Here is a 17823-nt window from a genome sequence, read left to right as displayed (position 1 = left end):
TGTACTGCTTGATACATTACCTGACAGATTGGAAGGGAATACCCTTGAACACCTGTGGCCCCACCCAATAAAAGATGAGCTGTAATTGGAGAAATCCAATCCAGCACTGAAAATTCATTGGCTGTTTTCTGGGTGTTCAAATCTGACAGCCAGACCATTCAACAGAGACATGCATTGTTTACTTCTGTATCTGAAATGCTAATCTTGGTTATGCCTTTTTTAGCTCAGATGGCAATTAGTGAGAGCCACGTTAAGAGCCACTGCATTGGTAAATTCTCCCACTTGAACATTCTGAACAGCTCTCAGGATAGCATGTGATAACTTTGTGTAACTCTTCTTAAGGATTGGCATTTACAACATGTACTGTATATGCATAATGTTTACAGATTGCACATGTGAAACATTCATCCTACCAATGTCTGAAACAAACTGCTATGTAGCATAATTTTATTGTATGATTTTACATGCTTTATCCCTGATAATTTTCCTATTTTAATTGCCCAATGGACTTGAAAGATTTCCTGGACCAGAAGGCATAAATAATCTCTGTTTTGACTGCAACATCCAAAGCTGGGTTAAATATTCATGGTACCCACTCACTGCACTTGTCTGAAATGCAGGTGTGTCTTCCACCATTTGTTAATTTATTGAGTACACCTCCTTTAAGAATTACAGGTATAATTTCAGTCAGTGCTTGTTGACTTAAAATACATTAGATAAAAAATTGCACTACGAATGCTAATGTGATCAATAACCCAGTCAGTGCAAACTGCATTTATCATCAATAAAAAATCTATATGACATAAAATCTATACAAAACCTCAGGTAGATTACCTATGTATAATTTTCTCTTACTATTCAACTTAGTCCCCATTACCTACAAGAGAAAATCTGCAGATGCTGGAAATCAAAGTAATTCACATAAAATGCTGGAGGAACTCAGCAAGCTAGACAGCGTCTACGGAAAACAGTAAACAGTCGCTGTTTCGGGCTGAGACCCTTCATTAGGACTGCATTACCTCTTCCTTTATCTAATTATCTACTTGTGGGAATTCAGAGTTGAAATAACACTTCTACTTTTGTCATCCTGAAATTATCCTTCCATTAAACTGAAAAATGTGGATGCATAAAGTCTTGGAATTTTTGTCCCAGCTGAATTACCAGACCTTGTTCAACAAATTTTAGCCTGATGGAACCTGTAGCTTACTTGCCAAATTTAAACAAACATACTCCATGGGTCAATCACACAGAAAAATTGATCACTGTGAGTTGTTCAACAGAGTGCGGGGTCTGAAGGTGCAAAGTTCAAAATTATTCCACAACCATATCAGTGTTTATACTCTTAACAGCTAGAATATTAGTGTTTATCTGCAGGGTTTCGTAAGAATAAACTAAGGCACAGTTAGGAAATTTAATTTATTTGCAATTTAATAACATCATTCCTTAGATAAAAATGCAATATTACAGGAATATACATCGTCTGAATCAAAGATGAACTTAAAACTTGTTTTAGGTCAATACATTCTAAATTTTACGTGCGAGAGCAAGACGGCGTAGTCCACCATAGACGGAATAACGTAACAGTAACAAACTGTACATTAATTATTTACAAATTAACTTGTTTCTGTTTCTTTTTAAACAGTGTACAAAATTGTTGAATTGAGTGACTGGAAACTGTTTCAAATGGTGAAAGAACACAAAAGATAGGGAATTTACCATGTATTCTGCATGCAACATTAAATAATAACTTAAATAAAACAGTAGCTTTTGCAAAAACGGTATTTCAAATAATTCTGGATTTGCTCAAATCCCTGACAGAAATTATTTCCCACAACTAGTCAGTTACCATATATGCCTGACACATAGAACTGAGAGCATTAAAGGAACAAAAGTGTTTAAATATGGGCTTCAAAGACACTACTTTTCAAATGAAAGAGCTACATATTTTTCTTTATTTTTATCCTTGGCCCTTTTTGCAGTTGACAAGTATAGAATTCCAGTCCGATAATCATTCCTAAGTATAGTCTCATCATAACTCTGTAATGCAATCTATCTGATCAGCTGTTTTGTAAATTTTTCCCTCTTCCACTTTTCTTTGACCATACAAAAGAGCAAATTAACTGCATTCTCTCCACACAAAAGAAATTAAACTGTTTCCAAAGCAATTTTTAAAGCTAAATTATGATTCTGTAACCAAACCTGCCCTGTTGTCCTTTTGCTCAATGAATCTCCCCAATATATCATCCTATAATTATGAGAGAGGTCTCCAAACACAACCAAATTATACCAAGTCCACCTGTTTTGTGTCTGGGCAGCTCCATAGTTCCTAGAATACATAATCAGATCAATAATTTATAAAGCTAACTACAAGGCCATGTTCCATGCTGAAGTTTGCCATAGCTCAATAAGAACATAGATTTGCATTTGATTAAATATGCTTCACTCATAGGAATTCCAACCCCATCAAATATTATATATTGCACACTGTGGGAAGCAACATTTGTTTTCAACAGAAATTACAACTTTACCACAATACAAAAAAAATCCTATGAATATTGTACACCTAGAATCAAAGGGCTACATTCTAAGCACCTCTTTATTTTACAGTAGATAATTGTACTAAAATTAAATATGCAAAACCTTATTATTAACCTTAATATGAAATAGTAATCTAAAAGTTAAAAGATGATGTGGGTGGTAGGGTGGTTGCAGAGGATGTTAAGATACAGAACTGATGCTGCACAGGGTCTTAACATTTGAACAAACCACAGGTAATGCTTTGTGACTGAAGCTTTTAATTCACCCTTTACAACTTTACAATACTATCATTATCACCCTAAGCAAAATATGACAAAATTGAAAGACAGAATTCAAATTAGATAGCTGATCTTTTAATTTTGACCATTAAATGGTGATTAGAATAGTTTAGTTTAAAGCAATGAGATATTTTGTCTTGTTTGTAGACTGGATTTTATGAAGTTTCATTTTCATATTTTTTGTAGATGTTATGTAAGAGCTGATTATAGTAACTGGTTTATGTATTGCAGTGTGTAGTTGTCACCATAAGCTAAATAGTCAGTACTACTTTATCTAAATTGTCAGTACTGCATTGGTGATAATAGTACCTTTCATAAGATCATACAGTTCTAAATGAACTATTGGACAAGTGGGCTTAGTGCCGAATATGGATAAAACTAACTCCAAGAAATAAACTCTTTAATGTAAAATATATTCAAACACCAATGTGCGCAGTGATTTTAGGGCCGCCACTTCAGTTCTAGGCCTTTTGCCATTTTGATGTTTTCTCTTAGAATGAGTTCTGCAATTGTTTAAAACGTCCAGAGCTGGAGGGCTTGTAGATCACAGTGCACTTAAAAGGGCCTGTTAGATGCATATTACAATGGGATGCTACAATTATTCAGATGCTACCTGTAAACTATAGTCCGTTAGACACCCTTGAAAATATACTTCTTCGCAATGGAAGAAATGCTCCGCAGGAATGAAGCCAGGTCCTGAGATTTGGGAGAAGGGGAGAAAGAGGTCTGACAGAGTATGAGAATTAGGTAAAGAAAGTTAGTGCCTGGAGAAGAGATAGTAGATCTTTATCAAGGATGTAGGGTGAATAAATTAACTTTTTAATGTAACTTATATTTAAATTAGCATGCCAGGGATTTGAGTACAACAATACTGCTGTACTCAGTATTTCTGTGTGGTACAACAGAAATAATAGCATGCTGCCAAATTGTAGGAGCTTTCATCTGCATTGGTGATAATCAGGTTTTCAATCAGATTTTTCTGCATATCCCAAGTAACAAGCTACTTGAACAATCCATTCTTAATTAGGAAAGAACTGCTCAGTGTTCAATAACAATTTATAAACAAAGACTGATAGACAAACAGTGTAAAAAAGAAGCTGTGCAAGTAAAAAAAATACCGAAAAAGCCGAGGTTTGTGGAGCTTCAATTTTTAAATGTAAGAATTGTCAGATATTTTGCTTTTCAATAACAATCAGACCATTCGCATCAAAAAGCAACTGGAACCACTTCCTAAAACAGGCTGCATCATTTTTTATAGTTAATGTTGGAATGATGGAAATTATGGACAACTCTTTCACTTTCTTCCTTTGCAGAAATGATTGGACCTTCTAATTTTTATATATACCTCTGCAGATGAAAAGAAGGTGTGCTGCAAAATATTTTAAATCCCTAAATGTACTATTAAGAAAAAACAGCTTTACTTACTAACAAATATAAAATGTTACATATTAATGTTACAAGGCTGTGTACTTAACTCCCTGCTCTACTTGATTGGTAGCTATATGTGTGGCTAAATACAGTTCCAATGCCATATTTAAGAATTATGACCACTGTTGTGGGTTGAATCAAAGACAGTGTCAATCAAATTAAATGTAAGAATTAAATGCATTGTCAGTTATTTAGTTTATCAATAACAATTGCACAGTTCATATCAAAAAGCACTTAGTAAAAACAACCTGCATCACAGCAACAGCCTCTTATTCAACGTCAGCAAAACTGAAGAACTGATTATTGATTGCAGGAGGAAGAAATGAGAGGTACGTGAGCCATCCCTCATTAGGGGATTGGAGGTGGAGAGGGTCAGTAACTAAATTCCTTGGCATGATCATATCAGAGGATCTGTCCTTGGACCCAGCACGTAAAAGCCATCACAAAGAAGGCACAGCAGCACCTCTACTTTCTTAGAAGTTTGCACAAATTCAGCATGTCACCTAAAATTTTGACAAACTTCTAGAGATGCACAGTGGAGAGCACCCTGACTGATTGTACCGTGGCCCAAAAATGGAGAAGCCTACAAAAAGTGTTGGATATAGCCCAGTCCATTACAAGCAAATCCCTCTGCATCATTGAGCACATCTACAAGGAGTGCTGCCACAAGAAAGCAGTATCCATCATCAAGGTTCTCCACCATCCAGGGCACGCTCTCCTTTCATTTCTGCCATCAGGTAGGAGGTACAGGAGCCTTAGGTCCCACACCACCATGTTCAGGATCAGTTATTACCTTTCACTCATCAGGCTTCTGAACCAGCATGGATAATCTTACTCACCTCAGCTCTGAATTAATTCCACAACCTATGGAATAACTTTCAAGGACTGATATTCTCAGTAATATTTATTTATTTTAAAAGTTTTATTATTCAGTTACTCTGTATTTGCACAGTCTGTTTTCTTTTGCACACTGGCTGGTCGTCAGTCTTTTAGTGAAGTTTTTCATTCATTCTATTGTATTTCTTTGTTCTGCTGTGAATGCCTGCATGAAAATGATTCTGAAGATTGTATTTGGTGACATATCTGTACTTAGATAATAAATTTACTTCAAACTTTGAAGTGGAAATCAATTTTAATTAAGGCAGAATTCAAGTAGGCAATTAATATTATTTGATGAAATGGGCTAAGCTGCAGAACTTAGATCCAAATGGAGCAGCAAAACAAAATGGGATTCACAAAATATAAATGTAATTACTTCTTAGCAATTTGGAAAACCATTCCTTCTTTCAACCTTGCATATGGAAGACCCTTAAGAAAGTTTCAAAGTGAGTGAATTACATTTTGAATATTTCACATATATTAAATGATCACCAAAACAATACAGATTAAATTAATGAATATTTTATTAATATCTTATAAATATTTTATAGGTATTGTACAGGCAAGATGTATAGTTTTTGAGTTATTGGAAAATATTTTCTATTCAGATTAGGTGTGTTGGATGTAATTTGTTTTCACCTAAACCATAAAATAAATATCAAGGTCAAATAAGGTGTTTGTTGCATGGCGTTTTCTCTGTACATGGAGATCAGTTTGACTATTAGACAGATTTTTAAGGAAAAATACTTGCATTTGAAAATCAGTTCTTACACAATTATGCTGCCATTGAGTTTAAAGGATATTCTCCATAGCTTTCACCATGAGAAAGATCAGATTATAAATTACATAAAAATCTACTTTAAATTAATAATTATAATGTGCAACTTAGGTTAGGTTAGCATACCTAATGATGCCTTTAGCAGCAGATTGATTATGTATTTCATATTTATGATGCTAGAACCTTCACACCTCTAATTTCTTACACTTATTATACAAAATGAAGGTTGTTTGATTAATATTTTCAGAAATTCATGTCGCTAAGTAATATACTTTTTAGAACTGTGTTTAGACAATTTCAAGACTAAGGTCATTGCAAATAATTTTAACTGATGCAAGGCACCAATTCAGAACACTGCAGTTTCTGTTTTCAAACAGGGTAGCCTTTTCTTAATTTTCTTGCAGTGCATGTTGGATGCAATGACACCATCTGGTTGAATATAGATCTACATATACAATTTAATTTATCTTATAATTTAGCTACATATATGAAAAGTAATAAATCTTTCTTCATTTGTGAAAAACCCTTAATGGGAGAAGTAAAGGAATTTTTGAATAAGACGTGCTAACCAAAGTGGCATTAATATACTCAGGTTTTATACTTGGCTTTATATTTTGTTTTTGTTGCATTCTAAAAGCTTTTTTCCCCACTCTAGAAAACACAGGCTCACTGTTGGGAACCAAACAAACTTGTGAAATTTACAATTTAAAGATAAAGCTGAGATTCCAATTTATTAAAGGCACAGGAACAGGTTACTGCCACTTGAAAGAGTCAAAGGAAACAAAAATAAACTAAATGCATAAATAATCATTTCCTTGAAGAAACTCTCATGTGTTCTGAGAGATTGCAAAACGGGGTGAAAACTAAAAGCAACAATCAATACAACGACAAATGAACACAAGATATGCAAAATCAGTATTTGTTAACTAGGTATAGTTGCCATATCATAGTAACTACAATATGTACACTTTTAATTTCCATTAAAAATGTTTACTTGGTTCAGATTTAGAAATCTTTTAGAAGTTAAAATAAGTATATATATTTATACATATATATTCTATAGCTTGGCAGATTTGAATACTTGAGTGGTTTCCATGCATCAAATATACACCAGCGTATTCAATAAATTCATTAAAAATGCACTGTTTTTTTTGTCTTTTTTTCAAATACTTCAACTGACCTGAATTCAAGTATTACAGGTTTTTAAACAAAAACAGGTACAAGAAACATCACAGTGAATATAATATTTATATATAAATTCATAGTTATATCTATTCAGTGTGATGCATATATACACACATTCATACATATATAATCTATGTTTTTAAGTTAATATGTTTATAGTCTTGATTACAGTAACACTTTATTGCATTGTTTTTGCATATCTTGTGGCAGGCAAGGGGATGATTTTTTGACAACAGACCGATTAATCACCACTTCAATAAAACATCTGCCATGGGTTAACTGTTTAAGTGTTTAACTAAAATTAAAATTGATTTGAAATGTCATGCAAGATCTGAGCAGTCCATGGGTAGATGGTATGTATTTAATTGGAATCGTGATACTGAAAGTTACCGATATTAAATAATGTGCAATTCCCTAAAATGTTATTTTTTTCCCGTTAGGGGATGCAAACTATAGGAACACAGGGTGATTCCACTTAATAATGAACTCCTCAGTGAATTACAAAACAACAAAGAATTGAAGAAAAAAATCAATCACAATAAATGAAAAAGTAGGAAGTGGCTGGCCAAAGATTGCTAAAACACAAAACAAGCCACATCAAAGTAAGAATTGACCCTGCATTCAGAATGCAATCTTAGTGGAAAAGAACATTTGAACTGAACACCAAACAGTTCATGACTGAGCAGTAAAGTGGGATAAACTGTAAGCACTCTCAGAGAGGCTATCACACCAACATGTTCTCCATCATCAAAAGCTATATCAGGGATAGCTAAAGTCACTCACTAATTCTATACATTTCTTCATTCATCACTTCCCAACAGACCACCCATCCCTTTTAAAAAAAAATCAGAGTATACGGGATTTTGCTTTCTGAGGTATTCTGTGGCAGAAGGGACAAATTCTTCACAAAATATATTGTGTGTATTTCCTCTTAGCATTCCTATCTGTTAAACAAAAAAAAATCAGGATAATGTTTGGCCAACCATTCAGATATACAAACAACGCCTTTGGACACCCAGGATCCTCAGGGTCCTACCTATACTCTCATGACCCTGACATGTTTTTAGCAAATTTGAGATGTTGGGTAGCGTTTCTGCTGCAGGTTCAAAAGTAATGCCATTTTGCTACCTGAAGTCATGATTTTTATAACAGTTTTAATTTTTTTTAAAAAAACCTCAGAGCTTTAACAGCTCTACTCCCAATTTACAACAGCAAATGAAGAAAGCAGCTGTTCTGGTTACTTCAGGTCACAAGAACAGTGAGGCACTTCTGAAACAAACTGATTTAAGCAAATAATAAAAACTATTTCCTGTCACTACAGAGTGCTTACATAAGCCATCTCATCTGTAAGTTCCTCCTCATTTTTCCCATGGTCCTGCTCCACTTCCATGCACGCTTGCACAATATCCTGTTGCTGGTGTTCCCTGCAGTTTACAAAGGGTAACAGATTGCCATTTGGGCTTGCCTTAGTGTTCCCATTGAGCAGGTTGTCTGCAGCATTTTCCATCTCCTCGATTGTCATATCACAGGCATCAGCAATTTCATGGGCTGTTGCCTCAACAAATTTTGGGTCTCGTGCATATCGACCAAGCCCCTCCGAGATCAGAACCTTTTGATGAGATAAACAAAATAGTTATTCCGCAGACAAGATCATGTTTGCTTAATCACGTCTATTTTTTTCTGATGCATTTAAATGTAAAAGTTATGATACAGATTTCCTTTATGAAGTAGGTACGCAGGGAAGTGAGTACTCAGCTTCCACAAGACAGAGTGATTGAATCTCAAAATCCAGTGGGGATCTCAAGCAGATCTTCCTGTGGGTGCAGATGGAGGAAACAAAGCAGAATCTATTGCTCTTCACAGGAATTGTATGAACGCTCAGAAAAAAATGTAAAATATCAGATTTACGTGTACAAACTAGTTGTATTTGCCGAGAATGCTAGAATTCAGATTTAAAATAATGAGGTTTAAATTCAGAGGTACAACTTAATTTAAGATTTTTTTCTTGTCACAGGAACATCATTTTGTTAACCACTTTATCCAGTTCATGTTTAGCTAACTTGACATCTGCTGTGAATCAGCCCTATCCTTGAACATTTCTGAGATTAGAAACTAGTGCTTCTCAATTGATCCACTATTTTTATTATATTGAGGTCAAGAAACATTATGATGTGAGTAGTATTTCCTTTTAATATAATGAGACCTTCACTTTATAAACTTGGAAGATAATTACAAATTATTAATATCATTTACCCATTTTGATTTTTTCCATCCACAAGGACTCCACATACTGCAGCATCCAAATGATTTCTGGGATCTAATTTCAGACTTTTCTAGAAGGCTGTGGATGCTCAGCCAATGAGTTCACTAAGGGTGAGACTGACAGAATTTTATGCAAGAAGTGAATTAGACGACATGGGGATTGGGCCAAAGTGGACTTGAAGTACAAGAATACATTAAATGGCAGAGCATGGTCAAAGGACTATATTTCCTATTCTGATTTGTGTCAGTTCTAAAAATGTCAATCAATCTTAATCCTATTCCTATATTTTAAAATAATATTAAATTTATCTATTTTCATGCCCTGAGCTTTTGTCAATATATATCCTTAAAGATCACTTCTCAAAATATCACCTTTATCAGTGTGAAAGAAAATCCCCAGAAGTCCAATCTTTCAAATTTGTTCCTTTGACCTCTCTCCTCACATCCCCACAGGCTGCCTCTAACTTCACCCTTAGTCTAATGTCTGGTGTGATCCCCTCTCCCCACACATACCTAAAACATGGCTCCTGATTCATTCCTTCTTGGTTCATTCCCTCTTCCCATCTGTCCACCCACTATCACCACACTCTGCAACTCAACCACAGCCCAATGTTTTGATGCACGGCCCATAGCTTTACCCAGCAGTACAGCACAAGGCTCTGGGGCCTTCCTCTTGTGACAGTGACAGTGGATCCTCCACCCTGCCACAGGCCTTATCTATCCCACCCCGGCCTCAGACACAAACTCTAGGATGCATATTCCTGATTCAGACAATACATAATGCTCTTTGGTTACACTGAAGGCCAAAGGGACAACTGACTCCGGTGGTCAGGAGTTATTGACCAAAATGGTTATTTCCACTCTGCTACAAAGAACAGACTGACATGGGGGACATATAGCCTACTCCTGCTATCTCTATGTCTTTAAATTTCACTGAGGAGACAAAAACAAAATATTTATTTGATGTCTCATCCATTTCCTTATTTCCCTTTGATAACTGTTCTGAGTCAAATTCCAAGGCATTAATGTCTTATTTTGCTACTTTCAGTATCTAACCTTCTCAGAACATTTAATATAGTTTAAGTTCGATTATCTGTTATCAAACAACAGGCAGGTTGTGAGAAAACTCATTCAGTGTTGAAAACTGGAGTTGAATTCAGTTGGTAAAATTCAGCCACTCAGCAAAATGATGCAGAATCTTTAGGTTTTATACACTAGTAGCTTTACTCAGCAATAATGGAAAAGTTGTGTTCTTCATGGATGCTTTCTATTAATGAGCAGTTGAATGTTTGACAGATATTGTGTACTAATAACGTTATCTGCATCAGAATAATCATACTCAAAATGAAATGGGTTTAGAATTGTTCCTTGGCTAAAAAGACGTGTTACAATGGTTTCACATGGATTGGGTGTTAGAGGGATATTCTTGTAGCTTTCTGCATGGCACTCCCAACAGCTCCAATCATCAAATTCTGTCACTTGGGTCATGGAACATACTCCTCAGCTACAATCATAAACAAAAACTCTTCCACTGCATATTCTACAGCTAACAAAAGCAAGCAGAGAACTGAAGGAAGGTCAGCATTAAGGGAGAAGCCAGCATCGTGGGGAAATCTACAAGTACTGAAGTACAATCAGGGGAAGGAGCATCACTGGGCTTGGATACATGATGCCAGACAGCAGATAGGGGAAAAGGATATTGGGGCAATTGGGAGAGGTGGGGTAGGGATGTTGCTGGTGTGCATCCAATCAAATCAGAATGGGGGCAGAGGGTTGGATGCTGAATTTGTGCATAGATATTACTGGGCAAGGTGGAAGTTTGGAGTGAAAATCGAGGAGAATACATCGAGGCAGGCCTTGAGGAAGACGAGTGATGTGTCAGGCTCCCTGACAGTGCATTAAAGCAGTTTGAAATAAATGCTGAAGTCACCATTACATTTCCACCTATAATATTTCTGAGCCTTACTGTGAACAAAATACAGATTACTGATGCCAGGATGTGGGTATTACTCTTTTGCACAGAGCCACCAGGTCAAATAATTACTACTGTGTTGCATGTTTACACCAGACCTGATCCTATTTAGAGACTGAGATTTAGATCAAATCAATTTATATTACACACAAAAGCTTTGTACTATGCAAAAGATTTTGTGTTGCAGAACTTCTACATGAGCACCTCATTTGCTAACAGAGCAACAATGATAAATATTCAATGCTAACTGCAAACTTACCGCCTCTACTAAACTACTAGCACTGCCATGACAGTCAGGCCCCTTTTCCCTGAAGGGAGAGGGTACAGTCAGAGAGACTGGCCTGGCCTTTCTAACACTTCCACTTGTGTTGTCAGAGCACCAGGAACTACAGTTTACAGATGGAAGGCTGCTGTTTAGTTTCTCATACGATTCAATGCCATCTACGAATAACGCTGGAATATGCTGTCTTAATCTCCGTGTGCTGCATGGTGTTGCTGGAGGTGTTGCACAGAGTCTGGCAAACTGAGTTGGAGAATGGCTTCTTCTTACCAGTGGGTTTAGACCTGCCACTGCCAATGCCTGTCAGATGAAAAAAAATGTGTAAGTGCAGATACAGCAGGAGGAAAATAGTTGAGCCAAATAAGAGCTGCTGTTTACATTGTTTACATTCATAGAATGTGTAATTCTGTTGGACTCTAATGACAGGACTTCAACAGTTCTTTACAGAATCAGAATCAGGTTTAGTATCACTGGCATATATCATGAAATTTGTTAACTTTACAGCAGCAGTGCAATGCAATACATGCAAAATATAGAAAAAAAACAGAATTACAGTAAGTATATATATGTATATTAAATTGTTAAATTAAGATAAGTAGTGTAAAAACAGAAATTTAAAAAATAGTGAGGTAGTGTTCCATTGGTTCAATATTCATTTAGGAATTGGATGGCAGAACTGTTCCTGAATCGCTGAGTCTGTGCCTTCAGGCTTCTGTACCTCTTTTCTGATGGTAACACTGAGAAGAGGGCATGTCCTGGGGTCCTTGATGAAGGAAGCTGCTTTCCTGAGGCATCACTCCTTGAAGATGTCTTGGATATTATGGAGGCTAGTACCCATGGTTGAACTGACTACACTGCAGATCTAAACAAAAAATAATGCCAGATAGTGGAGTTTGCACTTTCTCCCTGAAAATGCATGGATTTCCTTGGGTGCTTCATTTTAATTGGTTAATTGGCAACTACAAAATAGACTTGGTGTAAGTGACTGGAGGGAGAACTGGCGGGGTGTTAATGAGCATCTACAAGAGAACTGATTAGGGAATGGGACTATGGAGCTGATCTACACCAGAGGGGCTGAATGGCTTCCTTCTATATTGATAGGAAATATAAAAAAAAGTGCATCTGGAAAGTCAGACCACCGTGTTCCAATAATTTTTAACTTTCCCCATCATAACCAACACAAACCACTAAACTGACTAGAAATTTATTTACTCTGACTGTAAAAAAAACTTGAAAATGTCGCAACTTAATGAATTAATTAAGTTTCTAATGGCATAATAGGATATAATTAATGCTCAACAACCCCACTGACTGTAAATTGATTTATGTGTATGACATTGCAGGTTGAGAAGGTGAAAATCTACACCACAGATCCTGTTATTCTTTGTGGGAAGCTTTTTTCACGTTCTGACTCTTCCCTGCTGACCACAAACAAAGCTTTGCTTAGTTCTGGATGATCTTCATTATCCAACCATGTAAGAGGTACACTTGCTTTCCTTAGCAATGTTTTGTTGGCTCTTAGGCTGAACTACTGGCTTGAATATAAATCTCTGAATTCAGGTTGCTTTCCTCTAATTTTTCTAACATTCTTCTTTAAAATCTCACGGTATACTATTTCCAAAGACTGACTTTACATTATGAAGCAAAACAACTGGATTTAGTTTACACTTGTTTGACAAAATAATTGAGCATTCATAACTCTCAGGAGAATTTGGGCAATTAAGCTACGCAAAATAATCTATAGTTCTGGTGCTCCAATATATAAAAAAACACTTTGTTGAACTGTGACCTAATTCCATTTAGTAAAAGACAAATTATTTTCTTTTATTGATTTGGTGGGAACAAGGAAATAGGAACTATTATGAGAGCAATAACTTGTGGTAAATACAATCCATTCCTTCCTTCCCACTCAATCAATGAAAGGATAAAATACTCTCATCTGCAACAAAGCAGAGAAAGACAAAAATACTCAGCAGGTCAAGTATCAACTGTGGAGAGAGAAACCAAGTCAGCATTGCAGGTTGATGACTTCATTATCCTTCTTATTAAAGGTATGTTTCACTCTCCAAAAGCACTATCTAGTTTTCAGAGGATTTCGAGCATTTCCTATTTTTACCTTGAGTTTTAGAATCTGTGAAATTTGATTTTGTTAATCTTAATGGTGGTGTATAAACTTGATATTGAAGTTGCAGAAAACATTTCGAACTTGTTGATACCTGATGCTGAATTAAGTGAAGTGGTAGTGCAGTCTTTTGAGAGAGTGGTGGTGTGCAAGTTATGTCCAAGCCTTGACTTTTCCGTCTCTTCAGGCACTCAAGGTGAAATGACGATCTTCTTCCTATGAGAAGAAAGACACATTAAACAAGGATATTCAATTATATACAACTTATTGAAATATTATTAAACAATGAAGGTTCTGATTTTCGCGTTTTAATAAAACCAGATCCAATAACCCATAAACAGTTCTTCACTTGGACCAATAATATTTTCCTTAAAATATTAATGCAGTATATGAGTTCAGATATATTAATAGTTTTGTTGAATTACTTGCAAATAATCACGAATAAACCATTTATGTTGGGAACGGGAATGACATCAATGACCTTGATCCTTCTTCAGCCAATGCATTTACTGAGGTATTCTCTACTAGAAACTATTATCCAGACTATTGTGCCATCTTATTTAACAGAAGCTGTTGAATCATTTTGAATGTTTTGCTAACAAATCATTTTTGCATGTTTGTTTGTGAGTCTGACAACACAGGTTGTAATCCAGCCAATTATTGTGATGCAAATTGTTCTCACTACAAAATCACTTTCTATTCTAAAGTTTATACAAGATGTAATTGTTTGTGTGAACTCCAACTACAACACATAGCAGGGTCTGTAGCATATATCTGTCATTGATATGTAGAACATCAATGGCATATAGCAACTAAGTTTTGAGAAAGGATTATGGCTGCTTGACACATGAAAATTTCTTAATTAAATACATCACGGAGAAGTAATTTACAGGACTACATCAAAGTTAAATTCAGAATCAACCAATATTTATGTTGTCTGCTTCTTGATTTACTAAAATACCCAGGGTCATGACCTCATCGCAATTTATGGCATAGAAGGAAGTTCATTGTGTCTTCAGGTCAAGAAAATTGCTTCTTAGATTACCCCTACTTCATGGTTTCCAATCTGTAGTCTTGCAGATTAAGGCTCACCAAGTATACTGTATATCCAAGAATGTTTTAAACAGAGTATATTTGGTGCCTCCAATACTCTTCCTGACACTGAGCTTTGGACCACACGACCACTTAGGTGATTGTTTTTTCTCAAAACTCTCTTAATCCTTAGATCTGTGCATGCTGGCTAATGACTTGTCCGGAATGGGAAAGAGATCCTTTTTACTCAGACAGCTCTCGTGTCTCTCGATGCTGCAAGTTTCATGTCTCTCACCTTTCTCTGCACCACCTCAGTGTCTGTTCCAGAGAAAACAATTCTAGCCAAATCACCCGCTGTAAATAACTTCATTTCTGGCAATATTCTCACAAATTTCCTGTTATCTTTCAGCCACTATATATCCTGTGTGAAATATGGTGATCAGAACTGTACAGAGTATAACAGCTATCGACCCCTAATGTCCGCATTGATCTCTCTCCTTTAAAATTCCTGGCTGCCTATGATATCTTATCCAGCTTACCTGCCTGAACTGCTAACTTTAAATATGTACTCCCAGTACTTGTAGTTTTTCCAACATTTTTTAGTATCTTTTGTTCCCATTTCTCCAGACTGAGTTCTAATTGCCAATTTTGTACACAATCAAAAAGCCCGTTCATAAAAAGAGTGGGAGGAGCTAGAAATAATGGCACCTGAGGGTTTCGTAGATATTGATGACTTCTCTGTTTGTTGTGAAACAGCTTATTCTTTTTTTCTCATGTCTCTCTGTGAACTACAGCAGCAGCTCAAACTATGGTTCTCCAAAGGTAGAAGTAGTGGGTTCTCATTCTCGGACTCGTTGTGCAGCCTTGCATTTCGATATCTCCAGGTATGCCTCATGGACGATCTGGTTCCTCGTCGAGGGCGCTGATTGCGGTATTGTAGGAGACCGAAACGTTGAGACAGCAGGTGGTGCGTGCTGCTGTCAGAAGAAGGCCCCTGCGCTCCTGCACTCGAGCGATCTTCTCTCCCTCTTCCTTTCTTGCTGGTGAGCAAGAGGCTGTCGGTCCTCAAATCGGGGTCTCTGAGAAGTGACGTGGCAGATTGCCACATCGAAACAGCGAGCCGCTGCTCTCATTTATTGCAGGACCGTCCTCTTTCTCCCTCGCTAGTAACAGAGAGCCTGTTACTCTGAGACACTGAAGTACTGGGTTATGGACTGTAGTTTCTGATGACTCTGGATTAAAGTCTCCTTGGGAGCTTTGCTATTGCTTGCATGGTGGGGGGAGGGGATCAGTGCAATTACTGGAGCAAGTGGGGGGAAGGGGAGGGGGGTATTGAAGCTTTTGCTGCTGCTTGTGCATGGGGGGAGGGGTGCTTTCCGGTTCTAATGTTTCTGTCATTTATTCTTTGGGTCTTTTTTGTTTTGTGGATATCTGTGAAGCGGTTTCCCAATCCACGCCCGGTCTCACCCATTTAAAAGAGGCTACACTGACAGCACTGGGCACAGTATATGACCCCAACAGACTCACAATTAAAGTGCCGCCTCACCTGGAAGGACTGTTTAGGGCCCTGAATGGTAGTGAGGGAGGAGGTGTAGGGGCTGGTGTAGCACTTGTTCCGCTTGCAAGGGTAAGTGCCAGGAGGGAGACCGGTGGGGAGGGATGAGTGATCAAGAGAATCTCGTAGGGTGGATAGTGAATCCATAATAATCATCTGGATGTACTATTACCGGATGAACAAGCAAGAACAACCTACTTAATAGATCTAAGCATTCCAAATACACAGAAATCAGTAAGTGAAAAAAAAAACAGAAATATGCTGAATTAAAATTGGGGATTGAACAACTATGAACGTGAACAGAGTACATAGTCCCAAAAGTAATATCTACAACTGGTACCATACCAAAGTTATTGAAGAATCGGGCCTGCCAGCAATATTTAGGTAACTCTTCAGAAAGCCACAATACTGAATGCCACTAGAATAGTCTGAAAGTTCCTAGCATTAGACAAGTGAGTGTGCTTGGCCATAACTGTACCTCTGGTTTTACCAGTTTGAGCAGACAAATAAGTAAGCAATAAGTATTGAGAACGTGAGATGAAAAGTCCTTGAAAGTGAGTCCAGATCAGTGGTGGGCGAATTATCCACTCTAGTTCAAGGGCCTAATGGCTGAGAGGTAGTAACTGTTCTCGAACCTGGTGGTGCAGGTCCTGAGGCTCTTGTACCTTCTTCTTGATGTCTGCAGTGAGAAGAGAGCATGGCCTGGATGGTAGGGGTCATTGATGAGGTACACTGTTTTCCTGAGACATGCTCTGTGTAAATGTGCTCAATGGAGGGGAGGGCTTTACCTGTGACGGACTGGGCTGTACCTGCTACTTTGTTGACTTACCCTTACAAGGGTATTGGTATTTCCATATCAGGTTGTGATGCAATCTGTCAATATACTCTACACTACACATCTATCTCAGTTTGTCAAAGTTTTAGATGAGATGCCAAATGTTCACGAATTTCTAAAAAAGTAGAACTGCTGCCATGCTTTCTTTGTAATGTCACTTATTTGCTAAGCCCAGGCCTCTTGAAGTCAAGATTTATCTCCTTGGTCTTGCTGACATTGAATGAGAGGTTGTTGTTGTGGCACCACTCAGCCAGATTTTCAGTCTCCCTCCTATAATCTTATTCGCCACCACCCTTGGTTCAGCCAATGACTGTGGTATCGTTGGCAAACTTAAATAAGGCAGCACTCCACTTCTCCTGTTGGCTTGCTATATGTTGAGTAAAAATATTCAAAAATTCCACACCTTTTATATCTTTGCTATACCAGTTAATGTAGCTGAAATTTTGTACTATTACTACCTTGATATTTTTGCATTTCTTCGGAATCTGCTTGCAAATTTGCTCTCTATTTCCCACTGACTGTTTACACCAAGCAAAGTGTGTTCTCCATTTTTGAATTTCAATTCTTAATCTTACTAACGTGATATAAATTCTCATAGCTATAATTGTTTCTTAAACAAATAGTACTTTATCACAGTCCTATGTGATTGTAATGTACTGAGACATGGTTAAAGGATGGG

At 36.9% G+C, this 17823-nt stretch overlaps 1 protein-coding gene across 1 annotated transcript in view; it reads right to left on the bottom strand.

Moving 5' to 3' along the window:
* Positions 1-5675: 5675 nt before the first annotated feature.
* Positions 5676-17823, bottom strand: part of cacna1c (calcium channel, voltage-dependent, L type, alpha 1C subunit) — a 615084-nt gene continuing 602936 nt past the window's right edge. Inside the window, exons 46-48 of the mRNA XM_059978076.1 lie at positions 13817-13938; positions 11580-11900; positions 5676-8695 (exon numbers count right to left, since the gene is read on the bottom strand). Of these exons, the coding sequence (XP_059834059.1) occupies positions 8402-8695; positions 11580-11900; positions 13817-13938 (737 nt within the window). The 3' untranslated portion in view covers positions 5676-8401. The remainder of the gene's footprint in view (positions 8696-11579; positions 11901-13816; positions 13939-17823) is intronic.

Source organism: Hypanus sabinus, chromosome 8 (genome assembly GCF_030144855.1).
Source record: "Hypanus sabinus isolate sHypSab1 chromosome 8, sHypSab1.hap1, whole genome shotgun sequence".
Classification (NCBI taxonomy): Eukaryota; Metazoa; Chordata; class Chondrichthyes; order Myliobatiformes; family Dasyatidae; genus Hypanus; species Hypanus sabinus.
The sequence above is the reverse complement of the archived record's forward strand: the minus strand, read 5'-3'. Positions and strand labels throughout refer to the sequence as shown.